This window comes from Phlebotomus argentipes, unplaced genomic scaffold (genome assembly GCF_947086385.1).
Source record: "Phlebotomus argentipes unplaced genomic scaffold, Phlebotomus argentipes genome assembly contig_15, whole genome shotgun sequence".
Taxonomy (NCBI): domain Eukaryota; kingdom Metazoa; phylum Arthropoda; class Insecta; order Diptera; family Psychodidae; genus Phlebotomus; species Phlebotomus argentipes.
Window position 1 is genome coordinate 6,299,487 of NW_026776181.1, and position 20,232 is coordinate 6,319,718.

At 44.0% G+C, this 20,232-nt stretch overlaps 1 protein-coding gene across 1 annotated transcript; it reads right to left on the reverse strand.

The window, feature by feature from the left end:
- Window positions 1–231: 231 nt before the first annotated feature.
- On the reverse strand, window positions 232–867 carry LOC132262392 (achaete-scute complex protein T3-like; the record flags this gene model as incomplete). Its single annotated transcript, XM_059761663.1, has 1 exon — window positions 232–867. A coding segment is annotated over exon 1 (636 nt), but the record flags the coding sequence as incomplete, so codon positions are not given.
- Between the last annotated feature and the right edge of the window lie 19,365 nt (window positions 868–20,232).

Here is a 20,232-nt window from a genome sequence, read left to right on the forward strand (position 1 = left end):
GAGCCCAGGGCATTGTGTATGCAAAGAGAGGGAATTTCAGCACAATTCGCAAAACTAATAAAGAGACGCTCTCCGAGGGATGCTGAGTACCTGTTGAGTGGTGGATTTGCATCATTTACCTTGAGCGCGGTGTCAGTGCTGCAGTTGCCAGTGCAGGATGTCGTCCAGCAGGACCTCCTCCTCGAAGCTCACAGCCTCGTCCTCGAAGTGCATCGTGCCGTACGCGTGGTACTGCTCCTGGTACGGCGCCGAGGAGGTGTTGTAGCCGTGGCCCACGGACACGTCGGAGTTGTAGGAGGGCGTGGGGGAGGCGGACGCCTCGGAGCAGGGCGGCTGGGACTCCTGCAGGCTCTGCACGGGGCTGCCCACGTAGTAGGAGCCGCTGCCCTGGCTGCTGCCGTCGTGCGTGGAGTTGTCGTCCAGGAGCTGCTGCAGTCCCTGGATGTACTTCACCGCCAGCCTCAGCGTGTCCACCTTGCTCAGCTTCTTGCTGGCGCCGCGCCCGCCGTTCTCCACCTCCACGATCTTCTGCGGGATGTGCTGGCGCAGCTTGTCGAATCCGTTGTTGACCTGCTTCACTCTGTTGCGCTCGCGGGCGTTGCGACGCTCCACACTCGGCGGCGTGGTGGGAAAGGGCTGGTGCATGTGGGAGGTGTAGCTCATGCGCTTCTTGCCCATCTTCAGCTCCCCGCCGCCAGAGATGTAGCGCGCCCCGCGGGGCTCTGGGGCCGGGGCGATGGGCCGCTTGCCGGCGGCATGGAGCCCCACATTGGCCTGCTGCACGGCCGATGGTGAGACAATCACACAATTCTGGGGCAACACGTGGAAATTCTGTCCGAGCGCCATTGTCCTCAGGACTGTTGCCATGGTCTTTAGAGTCCAGCAGATAAAAATTCACTCCCGCGCGACACTTGTGTATCTCCCAAGAAACAGATTCAGATTCCGTCCTTCGCGATCAACGTCCAAAACACAACTGGTTTGTCTTGCGATCTCCACTTGAGGCACTCCGAAATATGTATGCGAAGTTCACGTGAAAGAGGATAAGCGAGAACTCGATGCGAAGAGGAGATGGAAAAAGGGAGAAAGACTGCCCGTGCGATCTCTCAGACAAGAGAAGTGCGTGTCGACTCCGCGGAAGCCACTGTGCAAATGGTACCCTTCGTCCTATGCCCTTGCATTTAGTACCTTCCAGCCGATCTACCTGCGGAGTCAAGTCAGCGCGATCCCCTCTCCGAGGGTTGAGCCGTCGCGATCGCGCTTCCCCCACCACGCGCGATCGCCCGAGCGCAGCCGAAGGAGGCTCGCTCGTGTGACCTGGGATCGCGCGTGCCACCGACGTGAGTCGCATGGCTATGCGCAGCCTGCCTCGAGAGCGCAGGTAGGCAGTGAATGGAACGATCGAGACGACAGCATCTCGGCCCAGCGTGCCGGACAGAGAGGGCCGGAGGATCACTTGTGGCCGCACAATAGATGCCACACTATTCGGCCGCTGAGATCCAGCGGATGCAGATGCTGCGCGCTCGGGTCAAGTGAGCGCTCTCAGCTGCGCGCGAGCGCCCAAAAAAGTCGCCTAATTACCCCAAAAGCAACTTGCGCGATCGACAGTGACAGAAATCACATTTGCAGGGACAGGTGGCGGGGTTGTTTGGCCCAGCAACCCCCGGAAGTGCAGTGATGCTTGGCCGGTCACTGTGAAATTATGCGACAACCCTCTGGAATCACTTGCGCATGCTTCAGTACCTCAAGCCGCGATCATTGTGAATTGTCCAAGGAAAAAATGCAAATCAGCTGCCTGAAATATAGAACTAATGATTTAACGCTCAGGCTGCAGAAATTGTCTGCGGAGAGGCCATAATTGCGATTGACTTATGCTCTTCGTGTCAATTTCTCCGAGCGTGTGATTTGCAGACATTTCTCGTCACTTCGCGGCGCGCGCGCATCATTTATAGGTCAGTACTTCGGAAGTGTGGAACAATTAGCCGCGCAAGAAGACATCTGCAACATGATCTCTCGGCGACTACATGAGATGTCTGCCCTTGAACGGTGATATTCTTAGCTAATGGCACGAGTGCAAATGCGGGGAAATTGCGTGACATATGACCAAATGGGCGCGCTTTATCGCAGCCGCTTGTTGTGTCTTCGCTCCTCGTCTATTCCCGCGGACAACGATGCGGAGGAGCCGTAAATTAACCATCGTCTGGCCTGATTAGATTACAGACTTACCCCTTTGACTTCCAGATGTAATTAAGGGCGGAGAGCGCGCGATTGAGATGGGGAATCAATAAGCTACTGCCGGGCGGCTTTCCTCTGATTCCGTCTGGCCAGCGAGAGGGGCAATGTTGATTTAGTCGCGCCCACCCCCAAATGATTACTGCTTTTAGCCGCAGCCGATCCACCCCCTTTTTCTCTGCGTCGAACAGCGCACAATCATCGTCTTTCGGGGATGAAACTGAAACCGTTGAAATTCTCCTGATTAAAGCCGCAGTGAAATTCCACTGCATCATGGAATTCTATCCTTCTCACAGATTCCTGACCAGTGAAAAGGCACACAAAAAAAAATCATTGTATCCTCGTGAGCTGTAAATGAAGGGCGCAGGTATATTTTTCGTCCCCGAAATGGAATTTATCCTGGGAGAGTTTATCGATCTTCGGAGACAGAACAAAGAGTCCAGCGTGTCTCAGAGCTGCCAGAAAGCAGGATTCTTACCTTGATCCAGAATTCACATTCATCCAGAGACTCCCAAAGGAAGGAATTGCTGCAATTAGCGACTCACCTCACGAAATTCCTCTGTGTTTCTCAATGGGGTCGTCTCAATTAAGTCCTCACGAAAAAGGAGTGTTTTTATTTAAATGAGTCCACATCTCTCACTCATCTCGCTATATTCACAAATTACTTTATATGACATCTACCGCGAGTCGCGATCGCACTTTTTCGCGGTGAGAATAAATCAAAAAACGCGAAGGGCTATAAAATTCGGTGGCGAGTACATTAATACTCACAGCAATCAGAGCCCATTATTTGGAGCAAATGAGAAGAAGAGGAGAGATTGCACGCACAGTGTTTCAATTTTGCCCATCGAGAAATAAGAAGAAAAGATGCGCCTTGGATTCCGTGCGACTTTTATATGGTGCACACGCGCAATCTGCATCCCAAAGAGGCTCCCCGAAGTGTATTTTCTCACAAAAGTCCGCGGCGCACGACCGCGGATCACTCGGCGGATTGTCATGTGGCCGCAGCATGAAGAGATAATGCGCCCAAATTGCTCCTGACAGTTCCTCAACTACGAATATATAATGAAGTGGCGCGACAGTAGCCACGAGATCCCTCTAAATTGTTTTGTCTCTAAGCGCCCCGTGAAACCCCAAAATTGCCCCTCAAGTTCTCACACACAGAGGAATTCCACGAGATTGAGGCTCGTGGAATTATTTAAAATGGGAGCGCGTCTCTGAGCATGTCATCACGCAACAAATACTCGATCAATACCTGTCGAGGAAATTCACTCTCTCTCTCTCGCCTCGTCGTCTTCCAGGTATTTTCAAATTATTTCCATTACTTCGGGGGAGAAAACAATCCTCATAGAGGCAGACAATTTGGCCAATTTGACCGGGGATGGCATCACGCCCAGCAAGAGGTTGCTAATATTAAGGATGCAGTGTCACTTTATGCTTCCTTCTTCGCGAATCTTCTGTTTTATAGAACGATTTCGCGGGTGTTTTCGAGAAATAATCAAATATTTCATCTTGTTATCTCTTCAAAAACCTTATTTTTAAAATTATTGTACACAATTTTAAAGGGCGGAAAGCGAATTTCTTAGCTAATTTAACCTTTAATCGAATATTTACGATTTTACGCAAGATTTTACGTTAGAAAACGTGTGTGAAACCGTTTTTACACCAGCAAAATACAATGTTTTCTTCAAAATCTTCTTATTTTTGTATCTAAACACAAATTTTGTTTTTCTCTACGATTATTATCCCACACAGAATTCTTGATTCCGTCATTTTGAGCCTATTTTCTAAGATCGAAATCTTGAACAGCACTTTAGCAGATTTGAATTATCGCTGTGCATCTCAAAATCTACATCAGTAGCCCCTTGACGCTCAGGATCAGGAGAAATCTCGTGCGAGTTCTGAGAAAACACTTAAGCAAGTGGAGAATTTGGGCGCCAAAAAGGTCCCACAGAGATCATTTTCATCAACTACCGAACCCATTCTCACATTAAAGTGATAAATCCTCGATAATTTGATACTCTTTATTCATCCTCAACCACAATAATTCCCCCGGAATATCATCACAATCTATCACGTGGCACAAAGGATCGCGCGCTCAAATGACGAGAATGATGATAGAATGCTTGAGACCAGCGACGGGAGATTAATTGGTGGATGTCTTGAGTATCACTCAAGGAGTTGAGTGTTTGTAAATTGGTGTTATTGAGTGATTCCTCTCAATGGGTCCTCATTTTCCGCCCGTGATTAATGGGGCAACAATGCAGCCCTCGTCGAGGCGTCATTTGGGGGGTGATATATCATACTAATAAGCAACACCTCGGCTTACATCCACTGTAACTCTTTCGGCGGCCGACTTTTTTGGGATTGTTATCAAATGATGAACATTATTGGAAATTCCGTGTATCATCGTCAGAGTGAAATTTCTCCTTCTTCGCTTCCAACGGCAGATGCGGCGGACGATAAAGACTTGTTGGAGCGATTAAAGCTGGGTTCCGATCAAAGAACTCTTCCGGATGATATGATAGTCTGGGGAGCAGAGACTTTGGTAAATAACACACCGTTTATTTGGGCTGTCTCGCGAGGGCTCCATATTCGATTTGTGTGTCTCTTCCCACAACTGCGCGCATCCTTTGCATACGCACCCTAAATACCTCCTAATATCCCAGTGAAGGGTGCAATTTATCGAGAAATTCGCCAGATAAGTGCCCCATTAATTCAATCAGAGGCCCGTGCAGATCAAAGTGGTGGCGGTGGATCGTGAATTGCATCATGTTTACCATGGGTGGAAGCATAATGAATACAAATTGTGTGTCTGCGAGTGAATGATTGACGCTTTTGGGGGGAATTTGACATAAAATGTGGCTGCCAAAGTTCCCGTGCCGCCCACTCCATATTCAATTGCTCACACAGGCTCACATCCAGAGGGGAATTAACATCTCGGCAATTGTAACGAGGCATCGGGCCAGCATTGCTGATGGCGCACTTACCGAGGGAGAGCAGAAGAATGAATCGGAGGCGGGCTTCGAGCGCAACAATTCATCATGTTCGCATCCGGGCAGCAAATGCAAGACGCGCGCGTCTGAAGGGATGATGAAGTTCACCTGGATTCACACGTCTGGCATCTCATGCTGCTCCACGATGATCGGGCCGATGAGGAAATTGTCATCGCGCATGGCTGTTAATTGGCAAAATTGCACTCTCAACTTTGTCACACCGATGCGGGTCTTTAAGAAATCAAGGTGATCGTGGCGGAGGATTTGGCGCAAAGAACAAAATATCTCCGATACGGTCCAGAAATAGCCGCACAAAGTCATGGACGAGAGCCGAGTTGAAGGAGAATTGCCACTTGAACGGCAGCAAAATGTTAAATCGGAATTTTACCAAGAAATTTGCCGAATGATTCAATCACGTAATGTGTAAATTTGCGCCATGGAAATCTCTCTCCTCTTCTTCTTGGCCTGCGTGAGCGATTCCGTGTATCGCCGGTGATACATTTGAATTTAATTACACATTTTGCCAATCGACCAGGCTTTTCCTTCACGCAAACATCAACTTCTTCATCTCCTCATTTCTCATCACTCCCCGAAAAGATCTTTTCGCCTCTGGTGCGGGATGTACATTAAAATAAAGACAAGAATTTGATTAAGTGACATTAAACAAAAGCTGCTCCATGTCTCAACGCCACGGAGTACGGGATTAAAGGCGAGAAATATACGACAAATAAGTGTTTTATACTCCTTTTTACGGCACCGCCGCCTGAATCAGCAAACGCCGTACCGAAGTTGAGGAGAAGTGATGAGAAACAGCGCGAATATTCACTCAAACATAAAAAGACTAATTGAGCATATTGTACTGAGCATATTGAACTGATCACAGATTTTCTAAGTCGTATTTCCACTTAATTCTAGGCTAAAAATGGTTAAGATCGAAAGAATATGACTTAATAAGGAATAACGAGCACGAATTGGATCCTAAAATTCCTTCAATTGCTCAAAAATTGGCAGTTTTTCAGCATTTTTCGCTGTTTCTGCTCTCTTCTTCAGTTTTCAGCAGAACGATCTCTTCTTTCCCACCTTGAGCTACTCATTATCATTGGCTTTCTGCATTTCTCAAATACGACAGTGTGATTAACTGAGCAAATTGAGCCACAACTTCACCGTAGTGCGCGAATTTCCGGCAAACGCCGCCGAGATTACGACACGTGATTGCTAAGGCGGCCAGATCCTCCCAATAATGTGCAATGGGCATTTTCAAATGAGAGGCGCACATAAATGAATTGGAGAGAAAAACGTGCCTCGAATGCAGCTCGCCACTGCAATACATAATAATTTCAAGTGGAATCTTCTCAGCCACCAATCTTCCCAATGTTGTGCCCAAGTCGCGCTCAAGTATCGGCAGAATGTCTTTTGGGCACTGCGCGATATATAAAGAGCGCTTCACGCGATGGGGAGTTTATTCCCTGAGTCGCATTGCATACATTATTTATTTGGTCGCACTCCGCGCTTTGCCCAAGAAACCGTTTCCATCCCAGCCCAGTATCATGATCAATCGCACGGTATTTTTATGATTATTTCTTTTTAAACACTCACCGCAATAAATGAATTGTGAGAAATTTTTCTCAATGAAGCCCGAGCGATCGTGGTTTCACTCACGTCTTCATTCTCGGACATTCCTGGCGACAGGATGCTGAGAGATCCGCATTTGGCATCGTCTCCACACGTGATTGATCCACCCGCAGTGTCCAATAAATTCTCTATGCATCGCATTAAGCAAACACTATTGGGAGAATTTATCGGCGTCTGTGGTGAAATGGATGATAAATTGCGATTCCCATGGCGAAGGTTCTGCGGCCGCACGGAGGGTGATTAAATTCATACCCCGGCCGCTAAGGGATTTGTTCTTGGCGCTCAAGACAAAAAGGTCTTCTGCTACACATTAAATTACGACGCGAAGGCAGAGCCACAAGAGAGATCTAGACCAATTTTGTGGGCCTCGACAGACGATCCTCCGCGTCCATTGACCAAGCGATCGTAAATCATAGTTTAATATCAAATCTCGTGGCAGGAGAGAGAATATTAGAAATTTAAACATTCTCCCCGCACAGTTCCGAAGGCACTTCTTGCCTCAACCTCTGGGGCACTCACGGTCCACCATCGCGCATAATGCGTGGTTTTGTGGCACCCAACGAGGGCTCCGTGCGTCTAAAAACTACATTGTGCTGTCGGCGCTGCTATATTTATCCGCATATATGAATTTTATGCCTTGTCCTCCTCCTCGCCGTTCGGCGTGCCGCGGATTTTCGGTGAAATCGCCCCCTTTGTTGTCAGGCTCACTGTGTTAACGATGATGTGAGACACTCAACGCGATTTGTGTGAATTTCATGGCGATGCCCTGTCAATCCCGCCAAACTCGCGATCATGATGGCCCTCGAGATGATCTGTGGCGCAAAAGACACACCGTCAGCAAGGCATTTTGTCACTTCGGAGCGCAAGAGAATCCCTGTGAATCCTGCCACGGAATTGTGCTAAAAATACCTGTAATTTTATAGGAAAAATCAAAGGATTACAAGAGGTTAATTTTGTAAATCCTATCCAGGTCGCTAAAATAAACAACTAGAGAATATTGGCTGTCTATTGAATAAGATCAATAGCCTCAAAGAGTTGCAATTGATAGCAAAACTTCGACTTGAACATCTCCTAAACGCAGGAATCAAAATCTCTGCAGCTTAGTCGCTCTTTAATACTCTATTAAAAAATACTGAACAGCCTTTGTTCTAGAGTTAAATTGAGGAAAGCATATTTTCTTTCCGGAATCACGAACAATGGCATAGTTAAACATCTGATCGTGCGTTTTGAGACACATTTTGAGAAGTGAAATTAAAAATTCTTATGTTTAAAAGATTTTACAGGTAATACATAAATAATTTCAGGCGTTTTTTGTCTTCTATGACACTGAAAACCGTGAAAAACTGGAAAAATGTCTAAAAAAATATCGATTGTGTGAGGAATCGAATTTTGTTCACGTAATTTGAATGGGAAAAATACAAAGAACTCGGAAAATTTGTCCTATAAGAAGCCATAACATGAATCCTGGCGCAAAATTGAACTCATCTGCCTAACAATTAGTAGTTTTTAGTTAAGAAACGCATTGAATGGAGAAAAATTATCGAAGAACGACGCGAATTTTTCCTGAATTGCGGCCGTGAAAAGCGTACAAAGTCAAAAATTCGCCTAATTTCCAGAATAAATCGTAATTTCGTCTCATATTGCACTGGAAAGCCAGGCAATTTCCAGTCGGAATCTCTTGATAATCCCCTTAATCAAATGACATGAATTATGCATTTCCATGGCGCGCTGTCGCCACAATACAATGTATATCAGTGGATACCTTCACTGCGAATCGCCCCGAGATAGAAGTGAGATCCTGAGGAGCAAAACACGGCAAAGAGAGAGCACGGGTTTCATGTGCAAAAACTGGGCAATTTCACTTGAAATGCCGAAGAATGTTGAGTGAGAAAAATATATTCAAGTCAATCAGAATGAAGGGAATTCCTTCATAAGATATGTTGTTACACTTCTTCATCTGCAAAACTGGTAGATTTTTTTCTCTCCAACATCCATCATTGGTCGTGCGATGAAAAGCTGAACTGTTGGGATGGCAAAAAATCACCGTTTCTGGTGGTTAAATTTATGTGTCCGACATTTTTATTGCACATTTTACCTTCATAAGTGTTTTAATTAAGCGTGTAAGAGCATATAATTAAAACGTCGCGCTCTCGAAAACCCCAAAGGAGCCTCAGCACAGAGAGCATTGCGTATTGAATTAAGCAATAAAATTCAATTCATTGAACCATCATCACATTTTCAAATTCCCCCAGGATCGGCGGACAAATCGCGGGCAGAAGGGCTGGGCAGGAGTCTCTGGCTGGGCCATCATCAATCAAATTCCATCATTCTCTGGATTGCGTACGAAAAATTGAAAATTATTCTGCCACAGCCGCGGCCAATGGTAAATATTCATAAATAACAGTCATCTTGGACTATTAACAGACCACTAAATGACGCTTCGGAGTCAATTAAACGCCGTCTGTGGAAAGTGTTGTGATAAAATTGGCGATTTTGTTAGGCCAGCCGGAAGGTGAGGCAATTTATTTCCATCGGCCTTTTTTGCCCAATCCTCCAGCGATTCTGCTGATCATTTTATTGTTTCGCCGGCGATGCGGCAGCATTTTCATAGGTTGTTCCAATGGCAATGAAGCTACTGTCGATCAGATATTCCCTGAAGCCGGGAGAATCCAATTAAGTCGGGAGATCTTGCGCCGCTGGAGGAAGGATATCTCAGGGGCCTCAGAACGCCCTCACGGGGACTCAAGATTGGCATCGAGATTTCTTCACACCTTCCCACATTAAATTAATCGCCCATACTTGATTTCCGTCTGAGGGCCTCGCTTTTTTTCAGCACCCCTGCGCGCGGGGTGAAAAAAAAGCGAGGCCAGAATCTATTCTGGGGGTTTTTCGTTGATTGAGGGACGAGATATTGCATGAAATTGTTTTCAAATTAAACGTTTTGCCGTGGCGCGGCAAAGAAGTCGAGCGAGAGTGGTTCGTGAGAAGACGTTTTAGATAAAGTTCGAGGTGCCAAAATAATTGATGCCTCCTGAAAATACATCTCAAGATATCACTCTGGGGCTGCAGAAGTACCGTTGCGCAGATCGCCAGACGAAGGTGAAATGTTTTGATCGATTAGGGTCAGATAATGACTCAAGACGCACCTCGTCAGGACTAATGAAAATAAACCTCTCGAGTCTCTCTGAAGTGCTCTCGAGAGGAATTTGTGCGCACTCTTATTGTTCCGCCAAATTGCCCAAGAGTGGTCTAGTGATGATAATGATGTTTGCTGGAATCGCTGCAGCGCCCAAGAAGTCCATCAAGGGCCATTGTGCATTTGCACTCCATGCAAATTGACCACTGAGCCCAATGGCAATTCTCGCCTACACTCGGAAAAAAATATGTTTTTACGAAAAACTTTAGAAAAACATTACTTTTAGCATATTTCAGTATATTCTTAGGGTTTGAGAACACATAAAATTATGCTAAACAAGACTTAAGACTTAAAATCAAGACGAAAATCCTCTTTAATCAAATTTCAACCTGACTTTTCTTGGATATTTGCCGAAATCGATTAAATCCTAGCCCGATTTTTCTCTCAGTGTTCAGAGAAAGAGCGATTTGCGCGCGCCAAAGCCCAATTTTCGAGGCCTCATTCCTGGGAATTCGAGCTATCTCACGAGCTCTGACCATCTTCGAGTCAACACCTTTCGTCCAGTCGCAGAAACACCGCCAAATGTTTCGAGGAAATACGCACAGCCTTAAGTATAGTCTCTGTCCAATTTCCGGTAAGTGCGTTCAGCATTTCAACAGCAAAGAAATCATTTTTCATCCCACAAATCACCGCCTCGATTGAATTATGGACTTTTGAGTGCCACAGATCCTGGTGTGAAAGTCCAGATAATGTTCACTAAATACAAGGTGGCGCAGCTCTTGCGAAATGACCCGGGCGCGAGAGTGCCAATTAGGGCCATTGAGGAAGTCGTAGACCCGACACAGGGATGAGCTCTCGCGTTAGCACTTCTTTAGCACCTTCTTTCGGGGCTCTCGGGTGGGATTTTGGGCAAAAAATTATTAGGCGCTCTTGTTTCAAACTTGGAAATTGTATACCTATTAGAGGTGATAAATTTTCTCCCCAGAAGAGAGAGTCATTCGACAAGGGGGAGATAATACGACCAGAAGTGGTGTACGGATCAGTAGAAGTTTCAGAAAGTTGATTATTTTACTCTCTGAAATTAATTTTAAACCAAGCGCAATTTTAGCGAAGTTCTTAGAATTGTTAAGGATTTTTCAAACGAATTCTGAATCAATTCTTATCCAGTTATTCATTTTGACATATATTTCCTAGGTTATGTGATTTATTAAGGACAACAAAGAGTTGAGAATAGAATATTTGCATTGAAAACAAAGTTTTTTTTCATTCATAAGTAGAATTACGCATTTTCAGTTATTGCAAATCGAAATAATGAAGCCTAAGAGTGTTCTAATCGAACATAACCTTAAAATTTTCACTTAACAAAGCCAAATTATGGACTAGAAAGATTCTAATTAAGATTGCGATATCTAAAAGTGCTACTTCGAAGCATAAAGTCTTAAAATAAGAATTATAAAACTCTCAGTTTGATTAGAGTTAGATTTCGGTTAGATTTAGGTAATATTTCGGTTGTATCTCAATTATTACTTGATTTTACCATGGATTTTACTCTTATCATAGACTATCCATGAAGTCTGAAGTCTAGGGAAATGATAAGTATTTTTCATAGAAATTGTGGGAGTTTCAGGAAGTGGTGTACAGATTTTAGTCATATTGTCTCCCCCTTGGCATTTGACCTTCGCGCGCGGTTTTGGGCGCTTGACGGGGCGACGCCAGGGTGATTCAGGGTGATGAGACTGTGCGTGGCACGTGATAATTTTGCGCGTGAGTGAGAAATACCCCTGAATTATGGCAGATCGGGGCTGAAGTGTATTTTTTCCAATATGAGGGGATCGTAAGCGAGATTCTTAACACCTCGTGGACGGTAATTGCAGTTGTAGGGAATTTGTGCGCGCGAGGATTATGGACTATAATTTGATTCTGCGGTTTCTGCGCCTTCTGCATGTCATCGCAGACGCGATATTTTCATCAATGACCGCGCCCGAATCCAATGCCGACGACGCACAATCGGGGTAATTGTATAAATTACCAGCCACTCAGAGTCGATGGATTTGTAATCAGATTCCCAGAGGCACAGGGAGCATTTATCTAATTCAGGGATCGAGGCTGATCTTCAATGGCTCCCGAAATGTCGATTGGATCTCGCCAATGGCATGGCTTTTGATTCACCTCGCGGTCTCTGAGCGATATAACAAACATTTCGAATTTAAACAAGGTGCTACAACCACTTCGCACTGATCCAAGTGAGATAATTGCAGAAATCACTGTTTTATTGCATTTTCCATCGCTGGCATCAAATCATTTTGATTGTAAAGGCACATTTATTTGCCGCTTCTGGCCGTATTTTCTGTCTTATGCACTGCGGCTGATGGCGTTGTTCGCCAGGCAGCCAGATTCCTCTTTCATGTACCAAAGTGGAGTTAGTTGTTAAATTACGCGTTTTATAAAAGAGGCAAACGCGGAGCGACAAAAAAGGCGCAACAGGACAGTGTTTGAGGAGACTGAATTGAGGGAATTTTAGTGACTTGTTTATAGTGTTATGCCATGTCTTTTACTGCAATTTCTTTATTATTCCCCGAGCACGGTTGGCGATGGTGTATCTCATTTTTATTGGACATTCAGTGACAATTACGCCTTATTGAAATTGCGCTGTGCGCGATCAGTGAATTCAGTGACGAGAGACTCTCATATTGATATATTTGCGCGCCTCGCGATGTCAATGGCCGTGATCATCTTCCTCCTTATGCGCAAATACACAAATTTGTTACCGATCAATTCCTCTTCTGCCACCGCAACTTTGAATACAATAGTTTAGGCTGAGACAATGAGAGTGAATTGAACTTGTGTCACCGCGAAGGAATCACACGAAATCCTCACGCGGAACATGTAAATTACTTCTTCACCTTTGGCGACAGTCTTTGGAATATTCTGATAAGATATTGAGTGCTTCGCCTGTCCCAAATACAATTGCTCGCGATGCTGCGCTGACAGCAAGTTGCCGTTGGGCCATTCTTCTGTCCGCCAGAGTGAGAAAAAGTGCTGGAGATTTTTTTATTTATTGACTTATCCATCCTTCACACGGACAGGGCGGATCGTGGGCATCTTTAAGGCGCAATATCACCTTGAAAAAAAAAATTCCCCTAAAATTGCCAGAATTGATCGTGGCATAAAACTTTCGGCAATGATCACTTGCAGGGATTATGAATGTGCCCTCGGAAATGCAATTTGCCATCGCCGAACACCTCTAAAAATAAAGAATGTCTCTCTCTCCCAGCCTTGTAAAATGAATATCGTGCGGATTATTTATATCGCAATATTCGAGATTTGTATCTCCACCAAGACTCACCCGTGCAGATATAAAAACGAGACGCTGCCACGGAGATGAGAAGATGAAATTGCCCCGCGATATCTGCTAATGATCTCATATGGGAATGTGCTAACATGTTGGCCACAGAGAACAAGTGCAATATGTAGTGTAAAGTTTGCCATTTTGTGTGTCATCTTTCTGGTGTAGTGACATCAATAAAGGGTATTTCGTGTACGCGGCCTTTATCGACGCTAATTTTATTGCAGCTCATTTTTCTCTAATTTATGTGCCCTCGTAAAAGACGCACGATCGACTGTATGGAAATTGGGTGTTAAAAATAGTTTGACATCGTGGTTAAAATTTTATCGCTATCTGCCGGTGATCCTTCTCCGCATCTTCTGCCCTGTCGTCACATCATCAACATGCATGGGAAATTGTTTATTCGGGCATAAAACACGACTTGGAGACCTCCAAGGAACTCAACGTGTATTAGGACGCCAGGCTGACTTCTTATCCTCTTTATCGTGCTGGATCTGGTAAGCCTCAAGGGTCACGCCAAACCTAATTAGTATGGAAAGGCGATGATGGCATCTCTAAGTCTAATCATCGCACCAATCCGAGTGGAAAGTCACTCGCGATTTGACACCAATAACTCAGTGATTCTTCAAGTATTTTATGATTTTATCAGAAAAAACATGAAAATATTTCAGTGTTTTGTGAATATTTAATTAAAATTTAAATATATTAAAATATTTGATTATTTTCTCCACATATTGCCACCAGAGGGCAGCGGTTTAAGCTTAAAAAGCATGTGGAAATTCCGATTGTGTTTCCCAAAGGTAAATTTGACTTCTTACTTTTATTTTAGGTGTTCGAATCCAGTTTGTGGCAAATTTAGCAACTTTTTATCAATTTAAATTTTAAATAAATTAAATATTGAGAAAATATTTAAATATAATTTGATTTATTTAAATATTTTTCCGAAAATGTAAAATTTTTGATTATTTTTGCAATTTTACTTGAAAAATAACCAATTTTTTAATTATGTTTATTCAAATTTCGTTTATTTAATATTTTCTACTTGTGAAAAATCAATTAGTTTCTTTTATTTGCACAAATCCGAGAGATTCCTAATATTTGTGGCCTTGAATAAAATTGTGTCTTCTTGTAAAATTTAAAGCGGAAACTCGCGCCCATTTAAAATCGAATTAACTGCATGAAATCAATAAAAATCGTCAAAAATGTCTTGGCGCGAGTGATAAAACCACTCATTTACATGAAAGACAGCAATACGATGTAAGTAAAGTGACACACTTTGCATGTGAATGATTTTTCGGATTATCTTATTGCCAATCTTCTGATTGATCAGATAAGGTTCGTCACTTATCGCGACTTGATGTCTTTCACACCACTACTGAAGGAGTGTTTTCACCGCCATCACCTTGGCGGGTTTCTACAAATTCTCGAGCTCAATTTAAGAGCGCCGAGCATTCCAATCAATAGTGTTGTGACAATGCGCTCTGAGACATGGAGTATTTTGACAATTCCATTGCTGTGTGAGGCAGGAAAAAAAGCGTGATTTTTTTCCGCGACTCCTCAAGACTAAGCATGGCTCTTGACGCATTCGCTGGTGGACATTTCATGTGGCGATGCACAATCAGAGAAGGATCAATCAATCGTTGATTTTTGATGAAATTTATTGCGATGCCACAATAAAAATGCAACTTTTTGAAATATCTCAACGACAATGTGTCCGTGTGGTTGGCAAAAAGCTGCAGATAGAAAGATATATTATTGATGTGAGACAAAGAACAATGTTGGTGACTTTTTTGCCGAAAAATCCACCTTCCATCGGTAATGTGAAATGCCTCTTGAGACTTGCCTGTCAGTGAGCAGTTAAGCGACTGACCACCGGATGTTGCATCGCTCATGGGAACTCTTCAGCTTTCGCGAAATCATGGCCGAGAGGAATCCGGCGCTGCGGCGGTTAATTGGGAGATTTTCGGGCTAATTAGAGAGAATTTCTCCGCGACATTCCGCGCGGTGGACATTGTCGAAATACTAGGCAAGACCGCCTCATGACAGGGTGTCCACCACATGTCGCATACTAATTCCCGCACCGCGAGAGAAACTACGCCCGAATTCCGCGCTCTGGGCCACTTCCTCGGACTACTTATGTAAATCACATCCACGGAGCAGATGAGGATTACAAATTCATGCCACACAGCCACTGACTCTGAAATTTATTCATCTCGACGACAGGAAGAGTGTGTTATATGCGACTCTCGTGATCGCTGGCGATTCTTATCTGGCCGTGTGTTTGGTGTGTGGTAAAATGTGTCACATAATGTGCAGTCTTACAATTATCTCACAAGTCAACTTGCCCACGGAGGAAGTCTGTTCTGTCCATCAACGCCAAATCGTCACTCCAATCGCCCAGCGCGAGGAGTGACTGATAGCTCAGGTGACAAGTCATTGTTCAGACGCTGAGTCTCACATGATTGCAGAATCCGCGCGCATCCGCTTCCACAGCGTCAAGAAAACTGATCCCGCGTGATGAGAAGGTGTCGTTCAGTGCAGCTCAAGCTCTTGAGTTAGATTTATAGGCCGCGGAGGAGCAAGAAAACCGCGCGAAAGAAATCAAGAGTGCGCCCAAGGGGAGTCAAACAATGTTGTGCGGTGCAGCACAATTTTCCGCAACATCTAGCCGCCAGGGGGCAGATATCATGGTCGAAAGTCGTTAATTTTATTGCTCTCCTAGGTTATGTGATTAATTTCAAAGCCATTCTGGGGATTAAACAGCCATTTGTTGACCATTTGTGTTCAAATTGATAAAACAGCTTAAAAGTCAATCATAACCTCAAAAATATCATTTCAGTCTAGAAGAATGTTTCTTTGTTAGAATTATTTCCGCGGTTTAAGCTTTAAAGTCGCAAATTTAACCTCAATTTCTAGTAGAAACAGTGAGATATTCGCCATATTTACTCATTTCCGCGGTTTTAAAGCATTAAAATTAATTCAAAAAGGATTTGAAAGCCTCACATAACCTCACAATTTGGTCAGAAAAAATCAAGACGAAAATAGTTCATGAACAAATCTGAAATCTAAGAATTTGTCGGTGTCTTTTCGCGACGTTTCGTGCTACTTCACGACACTTCCGTGCGTCAAAGTACAGTTGTCCGCTGCCTAATTCTTCCCCTTGACGATCTCAAGTGCGAGATGTTGGCAAAAACGTGGCGAATGAAAAAGAATTGGCAAAGAATCAATGGTTGGTGTGAGAAAAAAGCGGGCAACACGTCGAGTGGCAAAAACCGCCTTTTCGAAAACAATTCCACGTTTTGCGAAGTGACAATAAAAAAAAAAAACGCTCCACCAATGATGAAAATCGGTGCACGATTCGACTCAGTGGAATAAATTTATTATCGATTTGAGAGCAGAGAGCAGTTGAGAAGTGGAAAAGTATAAAGTCAATCGCGGTGGAGTTTCCTTATAGAGACAGCAAAGTGCATCAGCGGACTTTTTGCGCACATTCAGGCATTGCGTGGCGGGAAAAAAGCACTGAATGTACTCTGTGCGAGTTGTGTGCGAAATGTAACAAATAAATGATCCCAGAAGTATCTTGTCCCTCGCCTTGAATGAACTCCCAATCATCTCTCGATGGGAGATGAATGAAATCGTTTTCCTCCGCTTCACTTGTGCGTTTTTTGCCCGCGCCGCACTTCTTGTTCTCTCGACCATCGTGATCACGGAATTTTTCGTACATCACCTCTTGCGATGGTGCGTCTCAGCCGCCAAGGCGATCCCGGCGCCTCCACATCCCATGAGGATGAAGAAGAGTTCCGCTTGCCATAAATTGAAAATTGCACTCGTCTTTTTGCCCACTCGCAGGGACGACGCGTCAGAAGAAGCGGCCAACATCTCATTGGATTCAAACGATTTAGCATTTATATTCGCTCACTCTCAACATGTGATAATTCCATTAATTGAGGTGGGACTTTTTGTCCATGTCTGAGCCCACAATTCTCGCGGAAAAATGCCATTATTTGCCCAACTGAATTGTGTTGCGCCAGCGCGCGAGTGTGCAAAAACTGACCGAAGAATGCACCTTTTATTGATTTTTATATGAGATTGAAGAGCTACCGGGACCCCGAAAAATATAAATGAAGTGCATGATACAAAGTCTCAATTTATTTCTTATTTATTCCGTGCGTGCCTGAGCCGCGAGAGAGCCAGAGCGATGAAGATATTAATTGTATATCACTCTGTGGCTATCAATACGAAAATTGACTTTCCACTTGACCATTCCGTGCGCACGACGATGCCTAGTTATCTCGCCTGTGTGCATTCGACTTAACACCGAATGGGTGGTGTTTTGACGGTGCCGTCAATTATTCCCATTTTGTTCACTCGGGGAAAAAGAATTAAAATGTAACGTGTTACGAGGTTGGAAAGCAGAGGGAATGAATCTAATTATAATCCGAGCGAGAAAGCCAAGCACGAGAGGATCACCGGTGGACACACTTAAAGGCTGATTTAACTGCCTATTTATTGTTGGGGCAGATTTGCATCTAATTTTCACGGTCTAACAAGCTCCTTCACGCGCGCAACATTGCAATCTAGGGCTTTGCGTGTCGCCCTCGCTGCAAAACAATTAAAGATCACTCCAATCACAGCTCACATAGGTCAGCTAATTAGGCACTGAGACACTGCAGCACCGCAGCAATCGGATTCCAATTAATTCAGGCACATCCTTCTTCCTGTCGCGGATGACCGTCAATTTGGGGCTATTTCCCACGATTTGCCACTTGCAGTTTCGACGGAATGGTTGCTCTTAATTGCACCCTTGCCAGCGCTCAAATGAGACGCTCCTTAATATTCTAATGAGAACGTTTTACGATGGCCGAGAGGAGTTTTATCCCCTATCAATGATAAGACGCTGCACATTAAATTTAATGAGTAATCGTACTTATAGTGTCGCTCATTAATTAGCTCACTCTCTTCATTCAGCGTCAGTCTGTGGAAAAATGAACGCTTGCACACTTTATAGGTTATATGTAATATGCGACTCATTAATCGCTCAATTACACTCTGGATGAGCGTCTTCGCATTTATTAATGTAATTGAATTAAAACACGACAGAAATCTCTCAATGCAACAGAGGAAAAAGCCCAGAAAAAAATTAGTAGCGATTTCAGACCATTTTTTTCTGATTATTTAATCATATTTTTTATTGTACATGAATTTTAATTAAATTTTGATTATTCCATACAAATTTCAATAATTTTTTTTATTATTTTGAATATTTTCTCGATTCGAATACCTAAAAATACAAGAAATATAGTCGAATCAATCAATAAAATTAAAGGAAATACAATTTAAATTTCTACTTGGCCGTTAAAGTCTAAGCTGCTGCCCTCTGGCGGAAATGTGTGAAGAAAAAAATCATGTATTGATATTTTTATTCAAATTTTGATTTTCATATTTTTTATTCATTAAGGTTTCTCAAAAATCCACTGTCTTTCCCCTTGGAAAAAGGCAACTTTAATGCATTGAATTTAATGCCTTCCTTTACTGTCACTGTTTATAATCTATATTATACAAATTTGATAATAATTTGTGTCATTTTGAGCGATCAAGAGAGCCAAAATTGCTGCTCAGTGGACAAAATTGAGACAAATTGGCCGCCAAAGGAGTCACGAGATGTTGTCAGTGTCATCCTCACCTTCCCAACAGTCTATCAATTTCCCATTTCCAGTGTTGACAATGGTGAGCGGCAGACAAATGATCCTAGCACGCAAGTCTGCCGTGGACCACACGGTGGGAGATGGAAATGAAGCAATTACGCGGTGAGAACCCCTTTCACCCGGACTGCACTTAAAAAGCCATTAAAGTCTGAGAAATTCCGGGGCGCGGAATCAAACCTGTTAAGGCACCATGTCAAATTTGACGATATTGCATCGATATTAGGGAGTCCCGAAAGGAGAGGAAGGGACGCGCATTTGGGCCGTCGAATGATGCGTACGTGCTCGGAAAAGTAAGGGGTCATTGAGGTGTTTTGTCGCTTGTTTCGACACCACATTTTTGCTGTCTGCAGCTCCCGCGGGACTTCCATCTCCTGGCCAAATTGGCCACTATCTAGGTCTTCTATCTCGGAATTGGGCTGCGCGCATTGAAATGCACGCGCGTGTTTGACAATTCAAATGGATGTCCTCGAGTCTCCGCGCGGAATAGCAATAAGTCCGCCGTGTGAGCACTGCATTAATGGAGCTCGCGGGGCGGATTTCTGAGACAGTCATCTGGGGGATTTTGACGATAATTGGCCATTAGATGAGGAATTAGAGCGGATAAATGTTTTTGCGCCGCGGCGAATTTTCAGAATAGCCGCGCAGTTTTTCGCCTTGAAATCCATCTTCATCTCTTCTTATCTCAATTCATGGTCCCAGATGAGCCTTATGTTCTGCACCTGGATTACTAATTAATAGACAACCCGCATGTCTCGCGCGAGCCACCTTGAAAGTAAATGCTCTGCAAGTCTGTCGCGCCTTAGACATTGCGCGATGGCATTACTGCGGGGCTCCTTAAGACACTCTCTGCGGCGATGATTCCGATGGTGTGGGAAAAAGTCACCAACACGCGACCATAATTTATGACTTTTATCACCCGAGAGTGAAAAATATTATATTACCAATTAAGATATTCGGTGGTATATTCAATTTTTGACTTTCACAAGAGCACCCCAGAAAAAGTCGAGACGTTAAATTTAATGAAACGCATGCCATCGTGAAGAATTCACGATAGTGCGTGAGTGATTGAGTGAAAGTCTGATGAATGGTCAGTGAATTTATGGAACTGCCGTTAATGCGTGCGATTGGCGCGGTTTTCGTCATTGCTTATAATTGCATTTCTGCCCGAGTTATAAAGTACATCGCAAT